The sequence below is a fragment of the Anabrus simplex genome, chromosome 6 (assembly GCF_040414725.1).
Source record: "Anabrus simplex isolate iqAnaSimp1 chromosome 6, ASM4041472v1, whole genome shotgun sequence".
Classification (NCBI taxonomy): Eukaryota; Metazoa; Arthropoda; class Insecta; order Orthoptera; family Tettigoniidae; genus Anabrus; species Anabrus simplex.
The window spans coordinates 260,398,983-260,411,243 of NC_090270.1; the positions used below are offsets into that span (position 1 = coordinate 260,398,983).

General features: G+C 39.8%; 1 protein-coding gene across 1 annotated transcript in view; it reads right to left on the reverse strand.

Annotated features, from left to right (window-relative positions):
- The window catches only part of LOC136875966 (adenylate cyclase type 6), a 364,554-nt gene extending 352,527 nt beyond the window's left edge, over positions 1 to 12,027 (reverse strand). Inside the window, exons 1-4 of the mRNA XM_067149581.2 lie at positions 12,007 to 12,027; positions 11,407 to 11,616; positions 5,023 to 5,244; positions 2,843 to 3,038 (exon numbers count right to left, since the gene is read on the reverse strand). Coding sequence (XP_067005682.2) covers positions 2,843 to 3,038; positions 5,023 to 5,244; positions 11,407 to 11,616; positions 12,007 to 12,027 — 649 coding nt within the window. The remainder of the gene's footprint in view (positions 1 to 2,842; positions 3,039 to 5,022; positions 5,245 to 11,406; positions 11,617 to 12,006) is intronic.
- Between the last annotated feature and the right edge of the window lie 234 nt (positions 12,028 to 12,261).

Sequence of the window (12,261 nt, forward strand, 5' to 3'; positions counted from 1 at the left end):
ATCATTACAGCCGCTACGGTTTAGTCGTGCGGCTCTAATAGTTGCTTCTTGCGAATCAAACCTTTATCTTATATTGACTCGACGTCTGCTATTTGAGTTCCATGATTTTCTCTCAGCGCTGAATGCCACTCTTTTTTCTTACGTAGTCTCGTGATATGCAATGAGAATTTCTCAGCCACTCTTGTTTTCTCCTTTTTGGCGAGTGGGTGGGCGGTTCTCAGTTTTCACTAGCAGTAAGCTCTTCTGCCTCTTTATACGGGCCGTCACCTGTTTACGGCTGATCGTAACACGTGGGGCTCTTTCTGCCTCACTTGATACTTCAGGATCGTTATTTAAAATATACACCTTGTCACGTCGACTCTAGTGAGCCTTCTTTCTGTAAAGGAGAACATGGAATGATGCTTCGCAGCAACCATCCGCTTCGTCTGTCGGCACCATTGCTTTGTTCCAGAGAAAGCTACAGGATGTTCACTAGAACTGTACCAAATATTTGAGCGAACTGTTTAAAATCACGTTTTAATTTTTGTTGTCGTGGTGAGGAGAAGAGTTTGTAACACTGTTCTTTAAATCGAAAAGGCTGGATAAATACATACACTGCTTGTTGTCTGAAATTCTCGTTTAACCTAGATACGCTTGGTGCCCTTTAACTAAAACACCGAGTATAGCTGGCATTATTATTATTATTATTATTATTATTATTATTATTATTATTATTATTATTATTTATTACAATTTGCTTTACGTCGCACCGACACAGACAGGTCTCATGGTGGCGATGGGATAGGAAAGGCCTAGGAGTGGAAAGGAAGCGGCCGTGGCCTTAATTAAGGTGCGAAAATGGGCAACAACGGAAAACTATCTTTAGGGCCGCCGACAGTGGGGTTCGAACCCACTATCTCCCGGATTCAAGCTCACACCTGCGTGCCTGTAACCGTGCGGTCAACTCGCCCGGAATTATTATTATTATTATTATTATTATTATTATTATTATTATTATTATTATTATTATTATTATTATTATTATTTTACATCGTTATGCCCTACTCAGGAGCACGGTTGAACTTGCTTAGCTGATGTGTTGGCCTTCTTTTCCTCCCAAAATCTCTTCAGCCTCTCGCTGAGCTTCTTCCTTCGTTCTTCTGTCCAAGTTATAGTAGCTCTGGTGTTGGGTTTGTCTTCAAAGTGGTGATTGTCGATTTTGGTTCTGAATTTATATCTGTCCTGTACAATGTCTTCTGAGATGTTTATTTCGTGGAGATCTGTTGCAATTTCACGAAGCCATCTGTTCTTATTTTTTAATGAAAGGGCCACGTTAAGAATTCTTTTAGTTAGCCTGTTAGTAGGCTATTCATTCTGATAATGTGTCCATAAAATTTCAATCGTCTTTTCCGAAAAGTGATAGAATTTTTTTCGGAATGACAATATATCTCCTGGGATGATTTTTCTCTCCATATTCCATCTATACAAACTGGCCAAAAATGTTTCGTAAAATTTTCCTTTCTTGTTTCTCAATGTCTTTGGTTAAAGATCCACCACCAATGATTAAGGTTTCTGAGGCATATACCGCTTCAGGTTTGATCACTGTATTATTATAGTGTCAAAGTTTTGCATTCCAAGATATTGATTTTTTATTATACCTGTTCCAAGTGATCCTGTATGCTTTCTGTCATTTGGAAATTCTTTCTTTATTTGCTTCGCGGTTTAAACCAGAGAGCTGAATAATTTCTCCCAAATATTTATTATTATTATTATTATTATTATTATTATTATTATTATTATTATTATTACTGTAGACACGCTCATTTGCTGAGTGGTGATCTTCAGTTCATCCGGTCTCGGGTTCAACTCCTCTGACATAGGGACTCGTATTTGTGTTAGTATTAATAACACATCTCTTCATTCAAACATAATACAGTATACTACCAACCCCTACAGAACACGCAATATTCAGTACATTCCTCCACGTAGGGTTATAATCAGGAAGGTTAACAATCCATGAAACTGGATTAAGTCCAAATTTTGAGTACAATTCACACCCCTGATCTGGCTGTGGGAGAAGCTGAATAATAATAATAATAATAATAATAATAATAATAATAATAATAATAATAATAATAATAATAATAATAATAATAATAATAATATACAACATGGCGCAAGTTTGTACAAAAACGTCTTGAAGCAGTACAAAATTTAAGATCTCCCCAGAATAAGGATATAACAAAAAATCAGTATTTTTTTAGTAGAGAGGAATATTATTTTTGAGGTTTATTTCATAATATATACTACTTGAACCAATTGCATATGAAAGTGTATAAATGAGCTCATCTATTAAAAATAGTATTTTATTGTTATAACCTAAGGTGTAAAAATAATGTTTGAATAAGGAAGTGATACATTGGAAAATAATCTGAAAGTATATCTTTCATTTGTATATAATGAAAGAGAAATCCTGTGTATCGACTCGGAACACAAATAATATTCGCGTAATAATAAAAGTAACAACAAAAACAATGAACATGTCAATAAAATACTTCAAAATAAGGAGGTGATTTCGTCCATGGCGTTTATTTAAATGATCTATTACACCTGGTGATGAACCAACACAAGCACGGACCACCACCTTGAGTGATATTCCTTTCTGCAACACGGAGAACAAAGTTCTTCTGGCTGTAAACCAGGTGAAGTTCAAATATAAGACAAAAGATGACATCACAGCATAGAGACGTGATGATACTCCCTATTTCCACTGAAATCTAACTTGTAAAAAATGAGTTGGTTGCGGTCTTATTCCGGGGGCGGGGTCTTCAATTATGAATACGGTAAATCGTAACAAGTTTACCTGCATAAACGGCAACACAGCTGGCGAGAGTGAGCCCAACTGCAATGACGCCAGGGGCGGTAGTGTCTGGAGAGGTGAGGGCAGCAGCGAGCTGTATGAGACCGAGGACGGCGCATAATGCCAGCAGCAGTCCAAGGAGGTGCGTCATGTTGCTCTGGTTGCTGCGCAAGAAGTACCGTTGGTACAGCATCTCCACCTATAACATGTGATTACAAAGGGAGGAATGTAGCCTACTACTGCAGTCAGTAAGTTCGTGGACTGGCGCCTACAGTGTAGGCAATACGGCATACGCTCGTGTACTATAGTCAATAACTTCTTGGACTGGAACTTACAATGTAGGCAACACGGTGTACACCTGTGTACGTACTACAGTAAATATGTTCGTGGATTGGCGCTAACAGTTCAAGGATCGCATAGTCTTTTGACCTACGTTTTCGCGTCTTTTCCCCGTCGTGGTATTCGGGGATTTCGACTTGATCATCTCAAACGTTTCGGTAGCGGATTTGCCTAATTTTCGGCAGAACTTGAAATTTGCCCATCGCTCAAACTACGGCATTCTCAAGTTCCGCCACTGACATTCAACTACCCTTCACAACAGAGGTAGTAGTTCTGCTTATACTGTATGCACGATACTGTCTCTTGCTGGGACTAGTGAAGAACTACCACGGCAACATCCTGCGGTGCAAACTCTCCTCTGTAGTGCACCCCAGCGACACTAGACTGCCAGTCCACGAACTTAATGACTCTACTACTTTAATTACTGTCAAGGAATTGTGTGCTGCTACTACATATCTACCAACAACATTAGATTAAGAGATGTATCACGTTTGTCTGGTTATAGCGGAGAATGCAGTGTAGGTACAGATTCTGTATCTGCATAACAAGATGAAGAAGGCTACTCTAAATGACTGTAGATGAAACCTGTGCTGGCATAACACATGTACATACAAAGAAATAGTAAAAGATGTGTCAGGTTTGTATGGTTTTAGTGCAGGAATGCATGTTGCTTCAGCATCTTCACCTGCAAGTGAACACAACAAAATGCACATGTTTTCCATTGTACAAAGAAATAAAGATTAAATGATGAGTCAAGTTTGTCTGGTTTAATGGAGGAATGCATTTTGGTTCAGCATCTTCACCTACAAGAGAACACAAGAAAGGCACAAGGCTTCTCTGATTATAGTGGAAGAAATACATGCTGACTCGTGAAGATTACGAGATGAATCACGTTTCTAGGATTTATTATTGGTACAGAATTTTACAGTAACATAAGAGGAGTATGGCTACTTTCATTACTATGCAGAAGTACACGATAGCGCAACAAGATCTAGATGAAGCGGGTTTTTGTGGTTATAGTGGAGGAAGCAATGCTGGTACAGCATCACCGTTAAAAGACAGCATGAAAGGATGAATAGAGTTCCTCTGATTACAGAGGAAGAAATACCTGCTGGTAGAGGATGTATTCCAACAAGGGAAATTTATCCGTTTTATCCGTTATCCGATAGATCACGTTGGTCTGGTTACTGCGGAGGGTACAATTGTGGTACGATAGAGGAGAGTGCTGGGGGATTTCCGACAAAGGAGTAGTGTTAAAAATGTTACAAACTTTGAGTTGTGAAGAGTTGGGTGTAAGGAGATGAGATGCTCAAATATGTGGTATGTTTCTTGCCGTCAGTGGAGAGTTGACATGGCAAAAATACATGGCATAATTAGAAGAATGAACGCCTGAGGTGCTTTTAAAAGTAGGAAAGATCACAAAATGAAGATAAAGTTGGAATTCAAGGGGGGAGATTGGAGAAAACATTGATTTATAGAACGAAGAATAATGGATTGGAAAACATTATCTACGGAAATGTTTGGTAAGTTTCCAAATTCTTTGAAAAATTTAAGGAAAATGTAAACAACTGATGTGGAATCTGCCACCTGGGCGTCAGCCTTACATGCAGATCATTGATGACTGAGGGTGACACAATTTTTAGCTTACACTTTTAATCATTTGCTGGAAAGAGCACATGAACATGAAACTCAAATGCTGAATATGGAACAATGGCCAACCTAATAGCCTTATATTTAAATGAGATGACATCTGGCAAGTGGATATGTATACTTGTGCATCGCTGCAGTTTCTCACGAGTATAGAATGATAGTGGTAAGGACGATTTACTGATAATCCTGCCTACCTGTAAGTTCTTGAAGCGATGGGAGCGACATAGTCTGTGGAGGAGTCTCTTGAGGTGCCACCAGATGTCTCCACTGCTGGCACGGGACGTCATTAGAAGGATGGACTCGACATCGGCCTGATCCTGCGCACCCAGGCGACCATCACCCACCAGTTTGTCCGTACATTCGGTAGTATCTTCTTCTTCCTCTTCCTTTATGGAGGCGCCACGAGTTATGCCCGACTGGTGGCAGAAACACAGGAGTTATTAATTACTATAGGTGAAGTTTTCCTATGGGAAGAACTACGGGATTAGCATGCGACTAAATGGAGTTATAAGAAAAATATAAATTTGGTTGGATACTTGACGGGACGAGGCTGCTTATTAGTGGATGGTCTTGCGGGGTTGGTGGGCGACGAGAGGAAGAGGACTGAAAAATGGTGGGCAATAGAAGGATAGAAGGAAGATATGTCAAAATGAAGAGATTAGCAGTGGACAGGAATGGCTGGAGAGCAACCTTAGGGAAAAACATTTGTGCAATGACAATAAACATTAGCCTAACGTGGAACCAAAAAAGTCCAGTACAAAATGAATGCTTCCACCAAAAATAATGGTGTAGTAGTGCAATTTATGTTGCAACTGAATGTATTAGTTGGTGTTAGCGGTATCAAACATTTGAATATAACGAAATCTAGAAGCAGACCAAGACGATGGTGGGTTCATCTACTGAACCGAAGAAGGATTTCCATAACCTTCTGCAATACGAGACAATCACTCTGAACAGTTTCAGCATTATATGAATCTCGCGCAGTTTGATAATATAATCTTAAATTATGCTGTAGCCTCACAATCCTGAAAACCTATAATGAGCTGTATCTACAATATTGTAGGCATCACGAACAGACTGCACCGAGCGAGTTGGCCGTGCGGTTAGGGACGCTCAGCTCTTAGTTTGCGTTCTAGAGATAAGAGGTTCGGATCCCACTGTCAGCAGCTCTTACGATGGTTTTTCGTGGTTTCCCATTTCCACACCAGGCAAATGCTGGGGCTGTACCTTAATTAAGGTTACAGCCGCTTTATTCCCACTCCTAGCCTTTTTCTTGTCCATCGTCGCCATAAGACCTATCTGTATCGGTGCGACGTAAAGCCATTTGTAAACACACACACACACACACACACACACACACACACACACACACACACACACACACACACACACACACACACACACACACACACACACACACACACACACACACACACACACACACACACAGAGACTGGTTCAAAACTTACACAACTGATTTGAATTTCATTTAATTTCAATTTACTGTAATTTATGCGTATATATCATATTTTGCTTCCAAAGTGCATTTTAACACGTGAGTCAACTCAGATCACAACAGGAAATGGATGAGTTATTACGTAATTACAGCAACCACCCAGCTCCTTGGCTGAGAAATCAGTGTACCGGCCTTCGGTTCAAAGAGCCCTGAGTTCGATTCATGGCCGGGCGGGGATTTTAATCACATCTAGTTAATTCGTCTATCTCACATCTACATACAAGATATCACACTACTAACCCCTACAGAAACACGTAATGGTAATCGTTGACAACAACGGGGCATACTGTGTGAAATAAAGTTTGTTTACGACAACGTATTACTTTGTTGTCTCCGCCGGGCAGAGTGGCTCAGACGGTTGAGACGCTAGCCTTCTGACCCCTAACTTGGTAGGTTCAATCCTGGTTCAGTCCGGTGATATTTGAAGGTGCTCAAATACGTCAGCTTCGTGTCGATGTATTTAGTCACGTAAAATAACTCCTGCGGGACTAAATTCCGACACCTCGGCGTCTCCAAAAACCGTAAATGTTGATAGTGGGACGTAACGCTATTATTATTATTATTATTATTATTATTATTATTATTATTATTATTATTCTGTTGTCTGTAAATATCCTATCCCTGGCATGGATGGTCTTGTAAGTCACGTTTTGCTACGTCGATATCGCCTATACGAGCGTGTTCGGCAATTGCTCTATCGTACCTATGCTGCGGGTGGTGGTGTTTTCAGGCGTTATTAGTTGTTGAAAGGTAACTAAAAAGTTATGAGACAACCTAATTATACGGTTGGTCTCATTAAGTGTCACGCCCACAATTTTTTGGCGTGGCTGGACTTGTACCATGCCGAACAAGTATACTTAGCAGCGGAGTAATATAATGCGAGCACACATGTCCTCACTGTACCAGCACATCATGTTGTAGCTGTCAGCTTCTGCACTATCTTGTTTCTGACAGTCATTTTCTTTATGATGTTAAGGTAATGCTTTTTATACGTAAGCGCACGGGCCAGAATTATTCCCAGATATTTTGGAGTCGGGCAATGTTAAAGAGGGATTTCTTCCCATGTAATTTGTAATGTTCTATCAGCATAATTATTCTTGACGTGAAAGGGAGGGTTATTAATTTTGACTGAATTCGGCTTCAGGTAATTTTCTTTGTAGTATATAGTAAATTATTTCAGGGCTTCACATAGGTTTTATTCCTTTGTCTTATAGCAGTCAGCCTGAACAGTGATCGAACACACATCCGCAAATATCGTAACTCTGTGTTCCAGCAGCTAGAGGCTGATCGTTATTATAAGTATTGCATGACAATGGTGCAAGCACACTGCCCTGAGGTAACCCGTTTTTCTGTGCCCTCCATTTGATTCTTAGTTCTTGAAATTCCACAAAGAATTTCCAGTTCTGGATAAGACTTCTAATGTTACGGGTTATGTGAAAGTCTTTGGTGATGCCATAGATTTTTGTTAGACGAAGAAAAGCTGTACTGATATAAAAAGTTCTAGATGTACAAGTCCCAGAGATACAAGCGGACACAGATTTGGCAAGTTTAACACTGATCAGATGGAACATTCCCACTGTCCTTAGGATATACTTCATACCCCTGCTGGTAAAAATTGTAACTTGCCAGTCTACAATCCTATGTATGTAAATACTGAGTATTCGATTCATATATTACGTAAAGGGAATTAATAACGCCATAAAATAACAGTAAAATTGAAATTTGTAATAGTATAGTAGATCAGGTAACAGGATGAAATTTGACAGGCACCACGGAGATAAGCTTAAAGTTGTATTTCCTTAAGACACTTGTGTAGTATCACCTTCCTCTGCAACACAAAGCAATTGAACACATAGCACTGGGAAAGAAGGGAAAATGTAAAGTCAATCGGCGTGTGTTTGTACGTGTCATAGAAATGGAACGAATTACATATTGGACGAATACAGTCCGGCCAATGAATGTACAGCTTTTTGGCTAAGTTGCCAGCACATATACATTTATTTCGGAGGACCCTGTTTCGATTCCCGTCTGCGACGGACATTTCGTTCTTGTATGCTTAATTAGTCTGGCTCTGAGACCGGGCCTTTATATTCGTCTCAGTACACATCTTCTCATGAACGCACCACACTGCATTACCAACCTCCACAGGCACAAGTAAAATATCCCTTTAGGCACGTCTGCGTCAGGAAGAGCATCTTTCCGTAAAAATAGACTAAATAAAAATTAATTGCCGACCCAGATAATTTAGTAAGGGGCCATGAAGAATGAAGGGAAAGAATTCTATAGTCAAGCGATCCAAATAATTGGAATAACACGAGATGTAATATTTTTAATTTCAAACGTAGCGTAACTACTCGTAGTAGTTGAATTCAGTCTTTAGACGTTTACGGCCATTAGAGACCACAATAAGCAACATTTACACATTTCTTGAAGCCATCTTTGCAGCCTGGTATTGTTGCACTCTCTCTGATCGCCTGTCTCCTGTCCGCGGTCCACCCACAGTTCTGCTGTTCTTCACGAAACCCCTTGAAGTTATTGATCTGCTGTCGGTACTTGGCTCTGTTAACAATGTCTTTCACGATTTAGTCCATTTTTCAGGATCTTCCTGACCTTCCTGAACCACTTATCACATGTGTTAGGTCTACTATCGAGTATGGTAAACACTTTCTTAGTCAATCGCTTGCCATCCATTCTAAATTGGTGGCCATAGAACTTGAGTCGTAGCTTCTTGATGGACTCTATCAGGCGTTCGGTTTTCTAATATAATTCCTCTCATCCTCGTAACCTGTATTGTCCATCCACCACGATCCTTTCAAGGATATTCCTCTCAAACTTCTCAGATTCTCTCAGACCATTCTTTCCCGTAACTCAGAGGCATTCAGTTCCATAGCGACACTCGAGTTTAATCACCATGTTGTAATGTCTGAGTTTAGCTTGCATTGAAATAGCCTTTTCCCTGTGCAGGTTGTGTGTTCTGGGAAACTCTGCAGCCATCCTATCTCGTCTAGTGTTGTTAGCTTCTATTTCATTAGATCCCATCTGCACAATCTCACCGAGATATTTAAAGCTGTTAACTCTTTCAATCTTACCATACCTTATCTTTAGTTGTTCGGGAGCTGTGGGGATGTTAGTGAAGTACTTTGTTTTTACAAAGGAGATACTAAATACAGCCTTCCTGCTTATTGTTTAAAAAGATGTATCTGTTCTACAGCTGAATCTGTGTTTCTAGAAAGGATCTCTGTATCATCAGCAAAAGCTAGACAGTTGATATTGACATCATTCTTTCAACGTCCAATGTATACTTGGTTCAGTAAGACTTTCTTGTTAAGTTCTTTTTCCCATTCACGTATAATCTTCTCCAACACACAATTAAAGAGAGTCGGTGATAGTCCATCACTCTGCCTTTTTCCTGTTTTAATTTCAAACTACTTGGAAAATTCACCCATAAATTTTACTTTAGAGCAGGTTAGAGTTAGGTTCTGTTTGATAATTTCTATCGTATTGTCATCCACTCCAAATTCACTCAAGGTGTCAATTAACACTTCGAGGTCGACTGAATCGTATGCTTTCAGGAGATCTACAAAGACAACTACCAGATCTTTTGAGGTGTAATTTTCCACGACTCTTTTAAAACTCCATATCTGCTCAATGCACGATCTTCCTTTCCTGAAACCACCTTCGTATTCATCAAGTTGGTGATCTATTTGCTCCGCTAGTCTGGTCTGAAGGGCTTTTAGGATTACCTTGTATGCTATAGGTAAAATAGAAATGCCACGATAATTAGTGATATGTGTTTCTTCAACTTTCGTTTGTGTAACGGATGAACCAATGCCATTTTACACTCATCGAGGATCTTTTCAGTCTCACAAATCTTTACCAAATTATGGAATAATGCCTGGATAGTTATTTTTCCACCTCTTTTCCGTATCTGCGCTGTGATTGAATCATACCGTGAAGCTTTGTTGTTCTTCAGTTCCATGACTATCTTCCGAACTTCATCTTTGTTTGATGGGACTGAATCTTTGTTTCTTTGTTCTGGAAGAATTTTTGGCTACTGATCCCTGGGTTCATCAAAGTTCAACAGTTCCAGAAAATAGCTTTCTAGTATCTCAGAGTTTTCTTTAATGTTCACAGCCAATTACCCATCTTCTATTGCTGTTTTTTAAAATTTCGATTCAATGCCTGGCATTTGTTTAATTAATTCGCTTCTTTTGGCTTGTCGGAAGGTTTGAGCCGTCTGTTTCCGATCGTCTTTGTATATATAAAATTTATCCTTTGTTTTATCAGCATACCATGCTTTGAAGACCACTTCTCTTTGATCTGTTTCCTTGTCACAATCTTCGTTTCAGTATCTGTGTTTGCGTGCTTGTCGTAAAGGTGCTATTTCCTTTCCAGTATCAAGCACATTTTTGTGGATTTCTTCCCAGATTTCCGTTTTTTTCTTGTAAACGTTGTTGGAAACCACGTTCATTATGTAAAAGTTTTTCATGGTCAGTATTTATTACCTTCTGTTGGTTTAGTCTTCTCTTATTTAATAGAAGAGGCCTACATTTTATGTGAGTTAAGAAGTAGTCCGAGCCAAGGTTAGCCCTTTTCCGTACTTCTACCTAATTGTTTCTCTAATATTCCTTTGTGAGATTGTAACATGATCGAGCTGAAATTCGCCGAGGACATCCCGAGGAGAGCGCCATGTTTTCTTTCTATTGGGAAGTCTTTTGAAGTATGTTTAAAATCAAAGGAGTTTCGCACAATTCGACAAGTCTTTTACCATTTGTGTTTGTTCTACAGTGGACAGAATAATATCCCACTATCTTCCGAAATGATGATGATTATTATTATTATTATTATTATCATTATTATTTGTACATCTGGATTGCATCCTCGTGTTAGTAAGCATCCCAAGTACCGTACTTGAAGTTTGTCACCCTTTCAATTATACTTCCGTCAGGGCGACAACAGCGTTCGTGATTTTTCTGATTGCTAATTACCATGAATTTTGTTTTCTGAGATAAATTATTACGAAACATACTATTTTGAAGTTGTTGGTAACCATGGTACTCACCCCGATGAGGCTGGATGAGTGGGATGGTCGTCCCTTCGTGCTGCCACTGAAGTGTTCGATCACCTCCCAGTTGGACTTGCGGGGCTGCGGGGCTGGCGACTGCTCAGGGGTTACTTCATTCACGGTCAGCTCGAAGCTCGCCTGTCTGCTACGACTGACATGTTGTCGCAGGCTGGCACTCCGTCGGCTGCTGCGTATCTTGCCAGTTTCCTATAACAAACAGAAACGCCGTCCTGTTCAGAAGTGCAGCTGTTATTTACTACTGTACTAGGCGGGATTGGAAAACAACCAGTAAAACACTTATCTGCACTCTACTCAACTGTGGGTACTGTAATGATACGGCATTTCTTATCAGCCATTACAGTGCATCATGTATATCATATCTCGGCTTATAACACCGAGTGTTACTAATAAACCTATGTATCAAATATTTTTCATATTTATACTGTGACAATGAAAGTCGAATGCGGGGCTGCCAGCGAGAAACAATAACCGTGGCGCAGCCTCCACACTCGTATGGCCATACTATTTTTTAGTAGTCTTGTTAGTAACTTCTCAGCTCCAGTCTCCCTCTTCACATCTTCATTCTCTTTTTGATACCATCTTGTCATCTGGGCTCATCTTTTGCGGACTTAATTTTGAAGCATTCATTCCTTTCATAACTAATAATATTAATTTCATATTTGTATATAATTATGTGGTAAAAACCTTTCTTTTTTGCTAGTTGCTTTACGTCGCACCGACACAGATAGCTCTTATGGCGACGATGGGACAGGGAAGGGCTAGGAGTGGGAAGGAAACGGCCGTGGCCTTAATTAAGGTACAACCCCAGCATTTGCCTGGTGTGAAAATGGG